Genomic DNA, 17165 nt, shown 5'->3' with positions numbered 1-17165 from the left:
CCTGAGCACTTGTATCTCCTCCGCTGTATACCTCTGACGAGCCGGCTCGCTGTTCTGGGCCGGTTTCGCAGCTGGTGCTTTATCATTTAAGCTGAAGTCAGGACCCAAAGGAAGGAAGCCTCGTGTTGGTTGGTTTTGCTTAGGAGCAGATGACTTCTCTTTTGAAGATGACTTAGACATTGAGTCTTTCAAGGATTCTGCTCTATTGAGGAAAATAGAAAAAAGTTTCATTGATTTATACAAATAAGTCAAGATAAACCGAAACGGTTTCATTTAATACCCTAATTATTAACTACACGAAATCCTTTAGTCTCTGGTACTAAAAATTGTGATTAAATATATATGTCTGTCATTGCATCTATTTCTTGGTGCCGCAGACGCAGACAGTTTTCGTATTTTCATTTTTGCTTTTTTCTCCTCTCCTAAGAGCCATACCTTTTTTATGTTTTCCATCAGCATAGACGTATTAGGGTTTGCTTTTTGCGCGAGGATTTGTGTTTTTTATTGGTCCCATTTAATGTACCAAATAATGTATTGAGAAACTTTTTTTTTAAAAATTTGCGGGGTGAATTCGAAAGAAAAATAATACAACTCCGCCATGGTTTTTGATTTTTATGGGGTAGACTGTGCAGTAAAAATTACATTTGGACTTTTTCCTGAAGGTCAATACCTAATTTATGTCGTTTTTTTATGTTTACTACTTTTACAAAATAAAAACTATTTGTTAAAGAAAATGTGTTTAGTGTCTCTATATCCTGATCTTTCTGTCGATAGAGCGGTGTGAGGGTTTGTTTTTTTGCTGGGCGGGCTGTACTTTTTATTGGTACAATTTTGGGGTACATACGACTGTTTAATCACTTTTGATTAAATTTTTTGGGGGAAGCAAGGTGACAAATACTGACCACAATACTGACGTGTAAAAGTTGCCTAAGATATTTGTTTGCAAATCCAGCCAATTTCGGAGGGATCTATGGCCCCCTTTGGTGGTAGCGCCCAGGCCACTCTCACTAGTAGTAAGGGCTGTTTATTTTAGCAATGCCACCCTGGGTAGTGCGAGGGTATTCTCTGTAATTACATCATCACCTTATTGATATATACTCTCTTATTAGAGACAACATTTTAATTCAATGAATAAAAATGTATGCAGCTGTATACTGAGACTACAAGTAGAGACATACTGTATATTGCAGACCTATACTCCTCATTATACCCAGAATGTACCAGCTTAGCAGCATTCCAAAGAGGTAATTTCTGTCCTAATTTAATTGCTGCTTATAACATACTTGGTGATGTAAGTCATAATACAGATTCAATACTCTGACCAGCGGTGTACTCACCATAGAGCCAGACTATGCCACTGCTACGGAGCCCGAGGTAAGAAGGAGGCCCGGCCGTGAACGCCTCCTGCTTCCCAAAATAGAGTATTTTCCTACAGCCACCGCTAGAGGGAAGCTCAGTGAATGGAGATTTTTACTGCTTTCATTAAGTTAAATGGGACCTGTATAAATTCATATGCACCGAGCTCCCCCTAGTGGTGGCTGCAGGCAGCCAGTTTTATTATGTACTGTGTGAAGGGTGGCAGGGGATTACAACTGTATGGAGATTTATCAATGTATTTATGCCAGACAAAATACGTGTGTAAATACACTAAAAAGTATGGTATTTAGACTTCGTGCCATATTCCACCTGTTCCACTTTTTCCTACATAGAAGTCGGGTAAAGACAGCAAAGCTTCAGAGTCGAGCAGAGCGAAACTTTTTAAATTCAACAATACCTCCACTTTTCTACTTAGAAAAGTATTGGAAAAGGTCTGACCTGATGGTTTTAGCTTAAAGAGACTCTGTCACCACATTATAAGTGCCCTGTCTCCTACATAAGGAGATGGGCGCTGTAATGTAGGTGACAGTAATGCTTTTTATTTTAAAAAAACGATCTGTTTTCACCACTTTATTAGTGATTTTAAATTTATGCTAATTAGTTGCTTAATGCCCAAGTGGGCGTGTTTTTACTTTAGACCAAGTGGGCGTTGTACAGAGGAGTGCATGACGCTGACCAATCAGTGACCAATCAGCATCATGCACTTCTCTCCATTCATTTAGTCAGCGCATAGGGATCCTTTTAGATCGCTATTTGCTGTCTTATATTAACACATTAACGATACTGGAGTGTTTAGACAGTGAATAGACATTCCACGGGATGTCTATTCACAATCTATGCACTTCGTTACTGTTTCTGTGGTAGTTACAGCAGAGGAAGCGTAATCTCATTGTAACCTGTCATCTACAGCGTAATCTCGCGAGATCACGCTTCCTGTACTGTAACTACCACAGAAACAGTAACGAAGTGCAGAGATTGTGAATAGACATCCCGTGGAATGTCTATTCACTGTCTAAACACTTCAGTATTGTTAATGTATTAGTATTAGACAGCACATAGCGATCTAAAAGGATCCCTATGTGCTGCCAAAATGAATGGAGAGGAGTGCATGACGCTGATTGGTGAGCGTCAGACACTCCTCTGTACAACGCCCACTTGGTCTAAAGTAAAAACACGCCCACTTGGGCATTAAGCAACTCATTAGCATAAATCTAAAATCGCAAATAAAGTGGTGAAAACAGATAGTTTTTTTAAAATAAAAAGCACTGCTGTCACCTACATTATAGCGCCAATCTCCTTATGTAGGAGTTGGGCACTTATAATGTGGTGACAGAGTCTCTTTTAAGCCAGATTCATCAGTACAACAGTACACTCCAATCTGTTGAGATCTGTTGAACAGGGGAGAGACCGTGGTGAGCGGCCTACACGGTGCATCGGTATCTAAAGAGCTCCCTCTATAAAGATCTGTTATAGAACAGTGAACATTAACCCCTTAGTGCAATGCCTTGACGGCAGGCGGTGTGGGTCCCCAGTCTACAGCAACGTCTTTTATCATCGCTGAAGAAAAGGCATTACGAGCACTCCTGCGAGTGCTTATTCTCTAACGATGAGCGTTTATTAACACATTATTAATACAGCTGGGTTTGGCGAAAACTCCAACCCCAGCTGTTTAACTCTTTGATCGATGTGTTCCGTGACCGCGACGTGATCAAAGGGGACTCCCCTCATCGATTGCATCACCAGAGACCCAGTGATGTGATCAGAGAATGTGGGAACCCTCTGCAGTCAGTCCTGGGGACCTAGAAAGAACCCCGGAGCTGTCTGTTCTGTAAGCCAGTAGTTAGGGAACACTATGTGCTGCCCTAACAGCAGCCTGTGTCATAGTGACACAGTACATGGTATTAGCATACAGGAGTGTGCTAATACATTATAGTAAAAAAACTAAAGTTGTTACAAAGTTATCCCTTCATAGGATTCAAAAAATATTTAAAAAAATGTCCAAAAAAATAATAACATTTATTTTATGCTAAATAATTATTGCCCATGTATTACATAAAAACAAGAAACCTACACATTTTAGGTATCTCCACGACCGTAATAACCTGAAGAATTATTTTGATGGGCCATTTAGCATAAAACATAATCGAAATAAAAAATATACAAAAAACAACACCGAAAATCGCTTTTTCCTATATTCACGCCGCAAAAATAAAATGACCCAGTAAACATTTTGTACCCCCAAACTGCGCAGGAAAAAATACAATTTCTCCTGCATAAAAACAAGGCCTCATATAACCCGGTCAGGCCTGGTCATTAAGGGTTTAACTTAAAATGTGTATATATTTTTTTGAGCTCTCAGTCGAGGGTGGGGATATAGTAAGCTTTGCTATCGGCCGCTTTGATTTCTGTGTTCGCCCCTGGATCTGACGCAGTGGCACAGATAGCACAAATGTCTCTACTCTCGAAGGATCGTTCTTGCACTTGGCCGCACAGTCTAATTGTACAAGTATTTCATTATCAGACAGAACTCCGGCGTGATATCCTAAAGTACGTCATATTCCAACAAATGGAACGTGCCACAGACAAGGAGCAAAAGTGCACTGAAACAACAAGTAAAATGATCACCTGTCCAGAGCTTGTCGAGCCAACTGCTTCAGTTTTGTTTGCAGGTTTTGATCTGTAGTTTCATTGGACTAAATGGGAAAAAATGAAGACATTTTTAGAATAAATAAATAAAACAATCATTTCCAACTATTTTAATACTATCACAGCCTGAAAGAACGACTATAATATAACTTTATTAGTAGAATGCTGATAAAACTGTCTCGTAAGCCTAATAGTCTCTAAACAGGCACAAGCAAGTGGTCAGAAAGGGGAGATGTGATAGGAGATGCGTCCACCCAGAGACCGCCAATTTTTCCTTATTGAAATAGGTTTCTCTGAACCCTTGCCACCAATTGCTAATCCTACGCGTTTCAGTATCCATAGGTTGTGGGATACATCATCAGGGATTATACTTTCATTCAGCCGGTTTGCACTGTTATTGTGCTTATTCGGTTTCCCGACGTGTGCACGACTCTAATGTCTTGGCTGTACATGCGCCGCGGAGACGACAGATATTTAAAGGCTCAAGCCCTCCTATCGATTGACGTCATCTTGGCAGTCCACCAATCCGTGTTCAGATCGTCATTCATGACATCCCGGACGGTGGCAAGCCTCCATTACGACAGCCAATCAGTATACCATGACGACGAAGTAACTATGGGGAGCTCAGGCGGTTTAAAAAAAAAATCACACCGTCATACAAACAGGAGTGGATGAAAATGATGCAGATATAAGTAAAGCCACATATCTTGCATATAATACAGACTAGCCGCAAAACATATCGGAATATTTAGTCTGTACCTGACCAAATCCTCAGACCGTTTGTGGTGTCCCTGCCATCATATGTGAGGGACACTATGGACGCTCTGAGGAAACTTGAGCATATTCGGTGTGATACCAATGTTTTATTGGCTTCACTTGATGTTGAGGCGTTGTATAGCTCCATCCCTCATGACCGGGGGGTGTAGAGCAGTTGAATATTTTTTGAATGGGAGAGGAACACAATATGGACTTCGCACTATAAATCACTGGGAATATGGACTGATGCGCTCTACAAACAAGTAAATATATGAGCATATAACAAGACAGGTAGGAAAATAGACACTAACTAGATATAATGGGGGAAATTTATCAAAACTAGTGCCGCACACATTGCTGGGATGTGTGACAAGCAGAAATTGATGTGACGCTTAAGGCTATATTCGCACGACAGTGAAAAACGTCCGCGTGACGCCATTTTTTAATGGCTGTCACACGGCCCTTTTTAGAGCAATGAAGCTCTATGGGTGTATTCACACAGCCGTTGTTTTTTTTTTTTATGGTCTGTGAATAGTAGCCATCAAAAAATAGAACATGTTCTATTTACTGCCATTTTCACAGCCCGACGGCGCCCATACAAGTCAATAGATACGTTTTTAACATTCGTTTTTCAGAAAGCCGTTCGTGTGACGGCCGGTGAAAACTGATTGGTTATTAGCAGTGTAAGTTTCCAGTTGCCTGGAGCCGCCCCTGTGACCAGGGCCCCACTATTCTACTTGCCCAGGTAGGCCCTCACAAGGGGACTCAATTGTATCTGCATTGTTATGTCGCGGATACAATTGACAGCGCGGAGAGGCAAGGGAACCTGCCTGGTTAGAAGAGACCAGGTCTGCATTGCTGGAGGAGAGGGTGGCGCAGGAATGGGGACAGGTGAGTGTGGCACTATCTACATGGGAAACTGTGGCACTATGTGGAAACTATGGGGGACACTGTGGCACAATCTACATGGGCACTATCTACAGCGGCACTTTCTACAGTCAGCACTGTGGCGATACCTACACGGGGGGCAGTATATGACACTATCTACATTAGCACTGTCAACATGGGCACTGTGTGTGGCACTATCTACAGGGGCAATGTGTGGCATTATTGACAGGCAAATTATGGCAGTATTTACATGGGCCATGTGGTATTTTTAGGGCAATGGGACAAAAAACCCTGACAAATTAAATTCATCTGTTTTTTAACAGACATAAAAAACGGATGACAAACAGATGACAAACGGCCGGTAAAAACAGTCAGACAGATGGGAAATTGATGAAAATTCAGAGACATCCGGATGCACAAAATAAGTTTGCTCCATTTTTAACTGAGATTTTTTTCACAGTCGTGTAAATATAGCCCTAGGTGACTACATTGCAACACCAAGATCATATTCGGATTATGCTGCAGCAGTACAAAAAGTACAGTAGATATTATTAAACATCCTAAGGCTATGTTCACACGGAGTATTTTGCAGGAGGAAACTCTGCCTCAAAATTCAGTTTGGAAATTTGAAGCAGATTTTCCTCTGCCTGCAGGCCGATTTTCGCAGCGTTTTTCGCCGGTGGCCATTGAGCGCCGCGGGCATAAAACACAGCAAAATACGCTTTCTCTGCCTCCCATTGAAGTCAATGGGAGGTCAGAGGTGTAAACGCCCGAAGATAGGGCATGTCTCTTCTTTATTCCGCGAGGCAGTTTTAGTGCTCGCGGGAAAAAGACGCCGACGCCTCCCATTGAAATCAATGGGAGGCATTTTAGGGCTGTTTTTGACGAGTTTTGCGGCGCGGTTTCCGCGTCAAAAAAACTCTGTGTGAACTTAGCCTAACTCTGCAATGATATTTACCGCCACTGTGAGGTATTATGTGCAATATGAGACATTTTACTCACCGTTGTGAGGCAAAGCTCCACTGCCTCAGAGTACAACTCAATTGCCTCTTCTGCATTCCCTTTGTCATCTTCATCAAATGCCTGGGTGACAAGGAAGCGCGCTCGTTCTAGATCCAAATGCTGCTTCGACTTTAAAGGGTCAATGTTCTGAGCTTGAACTGTGATATCACCAACAAATAATACATAAGTCAATACAATCCACTAGGTCAGGCCAAGTTCATCTCTGCGGTGGAGGTTCCGCTAGGGGTCTTTGACGCAGATTCAGTAGTTTTTGCCCTACAAAATAGTGAAGCATGCTGAAACTTTTTTGTCCAGCAAAACTACGGTAACCACGATAGAAGCCTGACGGAACCGCTAAAGTCAATGGGTTCCGTCAGGTGCCATTGGTTTCTGTTATGCGACGGATCCGTTTTCTTATTGTTCTGCTTCGATGACGGAGCAGAACAATGCAAAGCCCTGACGCAGATGTGAACAGATGGAAACAATAGTGTAGTCGACTACGCTATTGCCTCTGTTGAAAAAACGGAAACCTAGCGAAACGGAGGCACACTGAAACCAACTTAAAGAAAAAAAAATACCATTGAAATCAAAGGTAATGTAAACGGAAGCGATAGTTTCCGTTTGGCTTTCCGTTTATCTGTTTCTCGGATGGAAAGGTTGAACTGAACAGACAACACTGATGTGAATGGGCCCTTACACTAATAAAGCCATAAAGGGAAGTTTTATCCTAAAGAATGTTAATGTAGCTAGAATAACATTTAAACCGGCATGAACAGTCCTTTGCTATAAAGCTATATAAAACACTTTATTAACTAAACATAAACATCGTAAAAACAGAAGAACCTGAAAAACAAGAACAACGTAGTGGATCTCTAAGGGCCTGTGCACATCAGCGTTGTCTTCCGACTGAGCTATTGATTCCGTCAAAAGAACTGAACCCTTTCACAACGGCGACAAACGGAAACCATTAGCAAAGTATCCGTCACCATTGACATCAATGGTGATGCAAACGGAAGCTATGGTTCTCGTTTGCCTTTCCGTTGAGAGGTTCCCCCAATGGAAAGCTCAGACGGAACCCCTCAACGGAAAGAGAACGCTGATTTTTCGCGTTTACCGTGCAGTAAAGATAACATGTTGTTTTTATTCTGCGGGTCAGTAAGATTATGGCTTTTTTTTTTAGGTTTTACTACTAAAATAAGAACAATTTTTTACAAAAAAAAAAAAATTGTCGTGTCGCCATATTCTGAGGGCCAAAACTCTTTTATTGTTCCATCGATGGGGCGGTGTGAGGGCTTGTTTTTCGTGGGACGAGCGGTAGTTTTAATTGGTACCCTTTGTGGGCGCATATGACCTTTTTAATCACATTGTTTTTTAGGGAGGAGACTTGTCCAAACTATACTGTGGCTCGTCCCTATTCACTTGAATAGGATTAGATGTGACTCAGGTCCAGTACCAGGCACTGCGTATATGTAAACAATAAAGGGGAGCACCGTGGCCCCTTCATTGTGTGGATTAGTGGGATTCCTGGATGTTGGACCCCCTCCAATCAAACTTTCAAAGTCTAAGGATAGGCCATGAATGTTATGGTTACGGAGAACCACTTTAAAGGGTTACAATTACACTAATAATAAACAAAGGATACATTATTATGGGACATGACCATGCTGTAATAATAATGGTTTATAAGAAGTGATATAATGTACATAGCAGCGGATGCATACCGACCCCTGGCCACCAAATCCACTTACCTGCCGTGTAAAGAGCTTGAACTCGTTCCTGATATTCGTTTATCTTCTCCTGTATATTCTCTAGTGTGGATCCTGCCATTTCAGCATAAATTAGGGCTTGAGCGGCTTCCTGCAAGGCAAAAATCAATGTTTATATTAATATAGTTGTTAGTAAAACCTACATAACAGGTAACTCAACTGCTGAGAAGCTCCAGTAAATGACACAGAAGAACGACGCTTATCCTATTTCTAGCTCAATTATTATGTGATTGTCCCGGTTATTTTTGGGTGATCTTTCAGCGAGTGCAGCGACATTGTTTAAATGTCTAATTGTATGTTACTGTAAAGAGCACGTCATGAAATAGGTAGACATTACCCTAAAAGACCCTCTATAAAGGGTTAATATATCAGAAGCAAAAGGGCAGCAACTATATAGTCTTTCAAACCAAACTCTATATTGCATCTGCTTAGCAGAGTTGGGTGACTTGGGGTGCAGTGTAAAGGGGAACCTGCCCTTACATTTCCCCTACCTGGCCGCCCAGTTCAAATGGTAAGCAGATTATGATGTATTCATATGCGGACGCTCCCTACATGGACAGATTGCTCCCTATGCACAGTAAGCTTCACACGTAGCGTGTAAACTGCAGATTTTCAGCAACGGATTTAATTGCGGAAAATCCGCAGCATTTACAGTAAGAGCAGAGTGGATGAGATTTGAACAAATCTCATCCACACACAGAAGAAAAGAAATCAGCAGAAAGCCTGCTTATAACTTAACCATGTCAATGTATGCTGCGGAATCACTGCTCTTCTGTTGCGGATTTTCCCAATTGAATTCAATGGGAGGTGAAACCCTCAACAAATAAAGTGTTGTGATTTTTGCGGCGGAAAAGCTACGATTCTGCCACAAAAATCGCAAATTTGAAAAAAAAAACCCACCTTTTTTGGTTTCAAAATGAATAAAAAGTTTATACTTACTCCTTTGTCATAGTGAAGCCTTCCTCCGTTCTTCATCCAGGCTGTCCTCGTGGGATGACGTTTCATCCCATGGGACTGCTTCAGCCAATCACAGGCTATAGCAGTCACTAGGGCTGCAGCCTCATCCCAGGGGGGCGGCCTGGATGAGAACAGAAGAACACGGAGAACGGAGTAAGTATAAACTGTTTTCCTTTTTAACCACTAAGGGAGCAGAGCTCAAAAATGCATCTGACTCTTCTCTGGCATGCAGGCCACGCGCTGCATGGATTAGGTCTGGATTCACACTGTGCGTTTTTGTTTCGTTTTTACCATGCATTTTTTGTTTTAGTAGATAAACTCTCATGTCGTTTAATGGGAGTTCATCAACGAAAATAAAAAACCGCATGCACAGAATGAAGGTACCGCAGTGCTAGTTAAGGGTTGATGTCTCTTCCGTTTTTCTGGGCACATCATGGCTCCAGGTAACTGCTGCACAGTCCGTTCACTGAAATGGAGCATATTGGTGCTGAGCTGGCAAAAATAGAAAAAATAATTAACTTTGCTATATAGTCACCTTGCTCATCCCACAGAGTCCACCTGCTGCCGCTGTCGGGTCCCAGGCCATTCCTTCCGATTACTGGGTGATATACTAATGGGTTGTCCATAGGGAATACATGACAAAAGCGTTATGGGCGATCACAGGCCGCTGCAGTGACGACGCTATGGACAGTGCATGACTGCAGTAACCCTTGATCGGCTGTCAAGATCGTGACACCTCCTTCCTATTCTGGAAATCAGTGGCTATTCTAGATCTCAGACTTCACTAATGTGATCTTCTCACATATTATGACATCAATCATTTGGACTGTATTATTTAAATCATTTAAGTGTATTAACAAATCCTGCACACACTCACAACCTTATACATCTCATTTTTGGATTTTAAGCCCATCCTCAGTATACCTCCTATAGTGGTGTAAAAAGCGCTTCCACCCTAGACACCCTATACTACAAAATTATCCCCGCTCCTTAAGAACTTGAAAGCAAACCTCAGGGAATGGGACCCCCTGTCCCTCTCAGATTTAATGACTTGCAAAAATGTATTTTTCACTCAATCTGGACGGCTAAACAACCACGAATAAACAGAAAGATTATGTTCTATCATAAGAAACTAGGGGTGCGTTCACGACCACATCTCCTCAAATACTTTTGTGCAGCCCAGGTAGCCCAGCTCTCGGTTTTCACAGCTCACAACTCCGCACCCCTGTGGCTCTATTTAGAATCATCACTAGTTGCCCCAATCTCCCTCTTCCCGTTGTCTTCTCATTCCATATAAGTATGGAGGAAACTTAGACATAGCCATCGCTTGATATCTTTCCCATGTCCCATGGCGAATTATTATAGCTGGTGGGTCTGGAGGGGTATAATGGAACGCCACAATTTTGTTTCCGGGTCCAGAATAGTCATTCCAACAACTCTTTAGATAAATATATTCCCCCTAGGGCTGAACCTTTCCGACTCTCACAAATAGTTCACTATTTACAGACATAATTGGGGCCATTGAGCGCCGCGGGCAAAAAAAGACTGCGAAAAACGCTTTCTCTGCCTCTTATTGATTTCAATGGGTGGTCAGAGACGGAACCGTGGGCAAAAACGCCTCCACCTCCCATTGAAATCAATAGGAAGCCATTTCAGCTATTTTTTGGTGCGGTTTCCCCATCAAAAACAGCACCAAAAAAACTCAGTGTGAACTAGCCCTAAAAGTTCTCTGTCGCCGCTGGTTTTGGCGCTTTTCTAAAAGCTGGCATAGATTTCGCTCTGAGGTAAGGGCATACCAAGGGACAAGCAGAAAGTACCACCCCCCACCATACCATCATCAGGCCTCCGCACATACTAGGTACTGACTGGGCAGCGACAAGGCCTTAGATGCGACGCAGCACATCTGACGCAGCTTGATATCAAGACCTTGTATGCGCTGAGGCCTGATGATGATGGAGCCTGAGAAGATCAAGGGGGAGAAGCGGAGCGATGAGGTAAGTACACTATTATTTTATGTCCAATCGAGACGAGGGTAAGAGGGATGGGGTGGTGCCAGGCCATGCAACCAAAATTGTGGCACATGGCCAGCGGAAAGATAAAACAGATATACTAAAAGAAAGAAGAAAGCGAAGACTACCATATGAAACGCCAGTCTTCGTGAATCTGTCCCTTAGGCCTTATTCACATTAGACATGTCCAATTTTCTATTGCAAAAAAAGGCAGTTTTTCACGCATATGACTGTCCGTGCGGTGTCATCCGTTTTTCTCATCTGTGCTGCTCCTCTGCAAGAACTTCCTGCTTTCACTTTTCTTTGCGTTTCTTTAGCAACGGAGCAGTAAAAATGTGAACGCTCAGTGAGGTTGACTGTGGGCGGTTCGTTTTTTTTCCACGCACATATATACTTTATTGGGCGAGTCCGATCCGCAAAAATGGATCAGAATAGGACATGCAGTGAGTTTTCCGCAAAAGACACCAAGTCTTTCGCAATGTGTGAATGGGTTATTGCGCTGTTCATAGTTAGACAGCACACTGACGAGAGACAAGGTACAAGCTACCCATCTTCACAGCGTCATGTCCTATTAGGTTTTTTCTATTGACCAGCGGCAATAGAGTCTGATAAAGGCCGGATTGCGGCCGAAACGTTACACCCTTTTCTCTTATATTGCCTTATTTAAAATAAACCTATTTTGCATATTTCAACCGGAGGAGTGCTTGAGTTTTTCATTGCAAGTATCTACGGGGTGGGAACCCTACCTACAGCACCCAGACAACTTGCAGAGTGCCACAGATTTGATCTACATACTTACCCATAGTCATGGCGACACGGACCTCTGAAATCCTGCAGCCCGGTCTCCTTGGATGCCGATCCCATGTGACTGCTGCAGCTCTCCCATGTGACTGCGGCAAAACCGCAGCGTAATACAGTACCAGCATAGGCAATGAGATTCCAGGGAATCTCATGTACACGCTGCAGTATTTTCCCGCACGTAAGCTGACCCGCGGTGCGTATTTTCTGAACCGCAGAATGACAACTTATCTCTCGACTCCGCTTGCGAATTCTATCTCCATAGTTCTGGAGAAATACGCAAAACGAGCAGCATGAAAATGCCACGATTTACGCAGCAAAACTTAAAAACCGCACCGAAAAACGCATCAAAAACGAACATTCAGGTGCGTTTTTTTCCTGTGAATTTCTTGCGATTTCTTGTGGTTTTGCTGCATATTTTCTGCAGCAAAATACGCAACGTGTGCATGTAACCTTAACATTTACTGTGTGAACAGAACTTATAGACACCTCCTGCGTGGGGACATTTGGCGCTTTGGCAAGATAAAACCATTTCTCTTAATAAAACCTAAAATAAAGAATTAAAGTCTACCAAATTTGAGCATCATTTCATTTTAAGGTCCAGAATGTTGTGCCACTTGTTAACGCTTCCTGAATATATATTTATTCAGCTCCCATTAAACTTATAAAGTAGTACATCCATATTCAGTAAGTAAGCTTCTAAGCGCCCCCTAGTGGTGGCTGCAGGCAGCCAGAATTTTACCATTAATCTATGGCTGTGTGAAGTGAAGCAGGAGATTTTGAGCTCAGTATCAGAAAAAAGTTTGAAACACTATAAAGCTACGCGTATTATCAAATTAATCAGTACAGAATTTTGGACCTAAAAACTAAATTATGTATTAAAACTGGAGGTACATTTTAAGTTCAAGCCTTGTAAGGCCAAGTTCACACGTTGCGTAAATACTGCGGTAAATCCGCAGCATAATAGAGAAGCAGCAGAGTGGATGAGATTTGAGCAAATCTCAACCGCACGCTGCGTAAATGATAAGCGGAAAAAAACGCTTAGAAATTGACCTGCGGAGTGGTTTTTTTTATTAATCCGCAGCATGTCAATTGTATTTGTGTAATCGCTGCTTTTATGTTGCGGGTTTTCCCTATTGAATTCAATAGGGGGTAAAACGCGCAACAAATAGCAGATGTTGCAATTTTTGAGACGGAAAAGCTGCGATTCCGCCGCAAGAAAACACAACTCAAGAAAAAAAAGAAAAAAATCTTGTACTTACCCAGAGATCTGTACTTCCTCGTCCAAGCCGGCTTCCTGGAATGACATTTCATCCCATGTGCCCGCTGCAGCCAATCACAGGCTGCAGCGGTCACATGGGATGAATCATCATCCCAGGGTCGGAGAACGACAGGACGTTGTAATGGTAAGTAGTCATTTTTTTTTTGCCGCAGGAATTCTGCAGCAGATATTACGGGCGAAAAAACAGCTCGACAATTTGGTGCGGTTTTTCGGCCGGAATTCCTTTATGCAGCGTATCCGCCCTGTGTGATCATATCCTAATACTGTACAAAACATAAGCTAAATGCTATTACAACGCAATGGTGTTAACCTTGCTTGGGTGTCACGACTAGGGTAGTTGGTCAGGTTGCCCAGAAACCCAACCCACTCTCAGTCCACCCCTTGCCTGAAACCTAGATTCTGCATCTCATGTCTCCCACCGGCAAAACTAATACCGATCCTCCACCTGCCTCCTATTGTTCTAGGGCTACCTCATTTACCATTTTGGCTTTATTATTATTTCAGTTACTTATATAGCGGTCCTCTTTTACTGTCCCTATCATAATTCGCTATTGGTATGTTTTTTGGGTGTGGGAGAAAACCGGAGTACCCGGAGGAAACCCACACAAACACAGGGAGAACATACAAACTTCATTGCAGATGTTGTCCTTGGTTGGATTTGAACCCAGGACCCCAGCGCTGCAAGGCAACAGTGCTAACCACTGAGCCAACGTGCTGCCCACTTCTATCCCACCACCCTTTACGGAGCTTTCCACAGAGCTGAGGTTTTCAACAAGAACCCATGGGACACAAAAAGTTGCAGTTATCGCTAAACTAAATGTCTTTTTAGAGAATTACTCTTAGGGTATGTGCACACACACTAATTACGTCCGTAATTGACGGACGTATTTCGGCCGCAAGTCCCGGACCGAACACCGTGCAGGGAGCCGGGCTCCTAGCATCATACTTATGTACGATGCTAGGAGTCCCTGCCTCGCTGCAGGACAACTGTCCCGTACTGTAATCATGTTTTCAGTACGGGACAGTAGTTCCACGGAGAGGCAGGGACTCCTAGCATCGTACATAAGTATGATGCTAGGAGCCCGGCTCCCTGCAGTGTGTTCGGTCCACTACTTGCGGCCGAAATACGTCCGTCAATTACGGACGTAATTAGTGTGTGTGCACATACCCTTAATGAAATCTTTTGATCACAGAAACAGAAGTGGTTATAAAAATATAAAAGGTTCTTCAGCTGTGTTTATGTGGAATACCATTTACCATATGCCTCAACATACAGAACTCTTATTGTAGTGATGACATATTGTAAATGGTATTCGAGGCATACAGGACGTGCGGAGTACAGGGCGTGAGTTCACGTGCACTAGGATCACATGCTTTGTGTCGGATTCTATAGAATTACACATCCAGGTGAGAAGTTGGAAGAACACATGAAAAAACAAGAGAAGGCGTTCTAGAAGTAAATTAGAGACTAGGTCAATCCTATATTAATCCTTTCTGGTGAAATGTACTATTACAAGGGGTTATCCTGGATTTTAAAAATTGATGGCCTAGCCTTAGGATAGGCCATCAATATTAGATCGGTGGAGGTCCAACACACGGCACCCCGACAATCAGCTGTTTTAAGATTCGGCAGCGCTCATACGCTACATTAGGATAATGCTGAAAAACTTTCGTACAGCCGCTACGAAAGTAATGGTGTGTGCGCAAGTACGAACAAAAATCCATGTAAACAAGCGCATGAGGGCCACGACTCGGTCAAACAGCTGATCAGCGGGGGTGCCAAGAGTCGGACTCCCATTGATCTAATATTGATGGCCTATCCGAAGTATAGGCCATCAATTTTAAAATCCCATATAACCCCTTTAAGCTACGTTCCCATTGCATTAGAGCACTTCATTCGGTGTGTGTGTTGGGAAAGCTCCCGGCATACGCTGAACGTATCCATAGACCCCCATTCAACCGGCGTATGCCAAAAGAGTGTCCTTTTAGCATACCTTAGGTCAGTGTGCGTTGACATAACTTTTGGTTTGTTGCATAGAATTGCGTATGCTACGATATTCTATACATGGGGATACAGTACAAAAATGAATTGTTGCGTTTTTCAGGAGGAGATATCACCATCTCACAGACTTAAAAAAAAAACGCCGCAAAATCCGCACCATTTTCTGAAGTGGTGCAGTTTTTACGCAGCGGAATGTATGCTAGTTTTGACGGAAATGCTGCAGAAATTTTCCGCAGCAATACCGTTACGTGTGGACAAGCCCTTACTGAGCCGCACGTACCTCTGACAGATTCTCTTTAAACATGAACGAAGCATACATTGCTGATATCTGTGACCTAGCAGTAGCTTATACATTATACATGTACTTCTGATGCTCTTATTAAAAAATACATTTTTCATTGAAAAAAAACAACAACAATACTAGTACATGAAACGTATAAAAGTATACAAAGCACAAATAATACAATATACATCACATAAAATCGGCATTTTGCGGCCATATCATACCAGCAAACCCCAGCCCAACAGAGAGGGCACATCTCATCACTGTGCCACAGGGCACATCCCATCACTGTGCCACAAGGCTCATCCCATCACTGTGCCACAGGGCACATCCCGTCACTATGCCACAGGGTATATCCCATCACTATACCTCAGGGTATAATACCACAGGGTATACCCCATCACTATACCACAGGGTATATCCCATCACTGTACCACAGGGTATACCCCATCACTGTACCACAGGGTATACCCCATCACTGTACCACAGGGTATACCCCATCACTGTACCACAGGGTATACCCCATCACTGTACCACAGGGTATATCCCATCACTGTACCACAGGTTATATCCCATCACTGTACCACAGGGTATATCCCATCACTGTACCACAGGGTATACCCCATCACTGTACCACAGGGTATACCCCATCACTGTACCACAGGGTATACCCCATCACTATAACCACAGGGTATACCCCATCACTGTACCACAGGGTATACCCCATCACTATACCACAGGGTATATCCCATCACTGTACCACAGGGTATATCCCATCACTGTACCACAGGTTATATCCCATCACTGTACCACAGGGTATATCCCATCACTGTACCACAGGGTATACCCCATCACTGTACCACAGGGTATACCCCATCACTGTACCACAGGGTATACCCCATCACTATACCACAGGGTATACCCCATCACTGTACCACAGGGTATACCCCATCACTGTACCACAGGGTATACCCCATCACTGTACCACAGGGTATATCCCATCACTGTACCACAGGGTATATCCCATCACTGTACCACAGGGTATATCCCATCACTATACCACAGGGTATACCCCATCACTGTACCACAGGGTATATCCCATCACTATACCACGGGGTATATACTAGGACTATACCACAGGGTATATACTATCATTGTACCACTGGGTATATCTTACCCCTTTACCCCCCAATTTTTGCTCCCTGCTCTTCAAGCATTTGGCGGGCGAAAACTTCCACCCAGTGCCAAATACATGTGTGCTCCTTTATCAGTCTCTGTTAGGAGGGCAAGTACATGTGGGGGAGGGGTTGTAGTCATTGCTTTCACTACTGGCAGGGGTGATTGGACTAGGAGGAGGAGCCCTGCTGTGACTACTGAGTTGGGTTGTTGTCACTACTGA

At 43.1% G+C, this 17165-nt stretch overlaps 1 protein-coding gene across 1 annotated transcript in view; it reads right to left on the bottom strand.

The window, feature by feature from the left end:
• Positions 1 to 17165, bottom strand: part of CAPN7 (calpain 7) — a 52000-nt gene that overhangs the window by 32864 nt on the left and 1971 nt on the right. The window contains exons 2-5 of the mRNA XM_075827131.1: positions 8418 to 8526; positions 6670 to 6827; positions 4003 to 4070; positions 2 to 202 (exon numbers count right to left, since the gene is read on the bottom strand). Of these exons, the coding sequence (XP_075683246.1) occupies positions 2 to 202; positions 4003 to 4070; positions 6670 to 6827; positions 8418 to 8526 (536 nt within the window). The remainder of the gene's footprint in view (position 1; positions 203 to 4002; positions 4071 to 6669; positions 6828 to 8417; positions 8527 to 17165) is intronic.

Source organism: Rhinoderma darwinii, chromosome 5 (assembly GCF_050947455.1).
Source record: "Rhinoderma darwinii isolate aRhiDar2 chromosome 5, aRhiDar2.hap1, whole genome shotgun sequence".
Classification (NCBI taxonomy): Eukaryota; Metazoa; Chordata; class Amphibia; order Anura; family Rhinodermatidae; genus Rhinoderma; species Rhinoderma darwinii.
The sequence above is the reverse complement of the archived record's forward strand: the minus strand, read 5'-3'. Positions and strand labels throughout refer to the sequence as shown.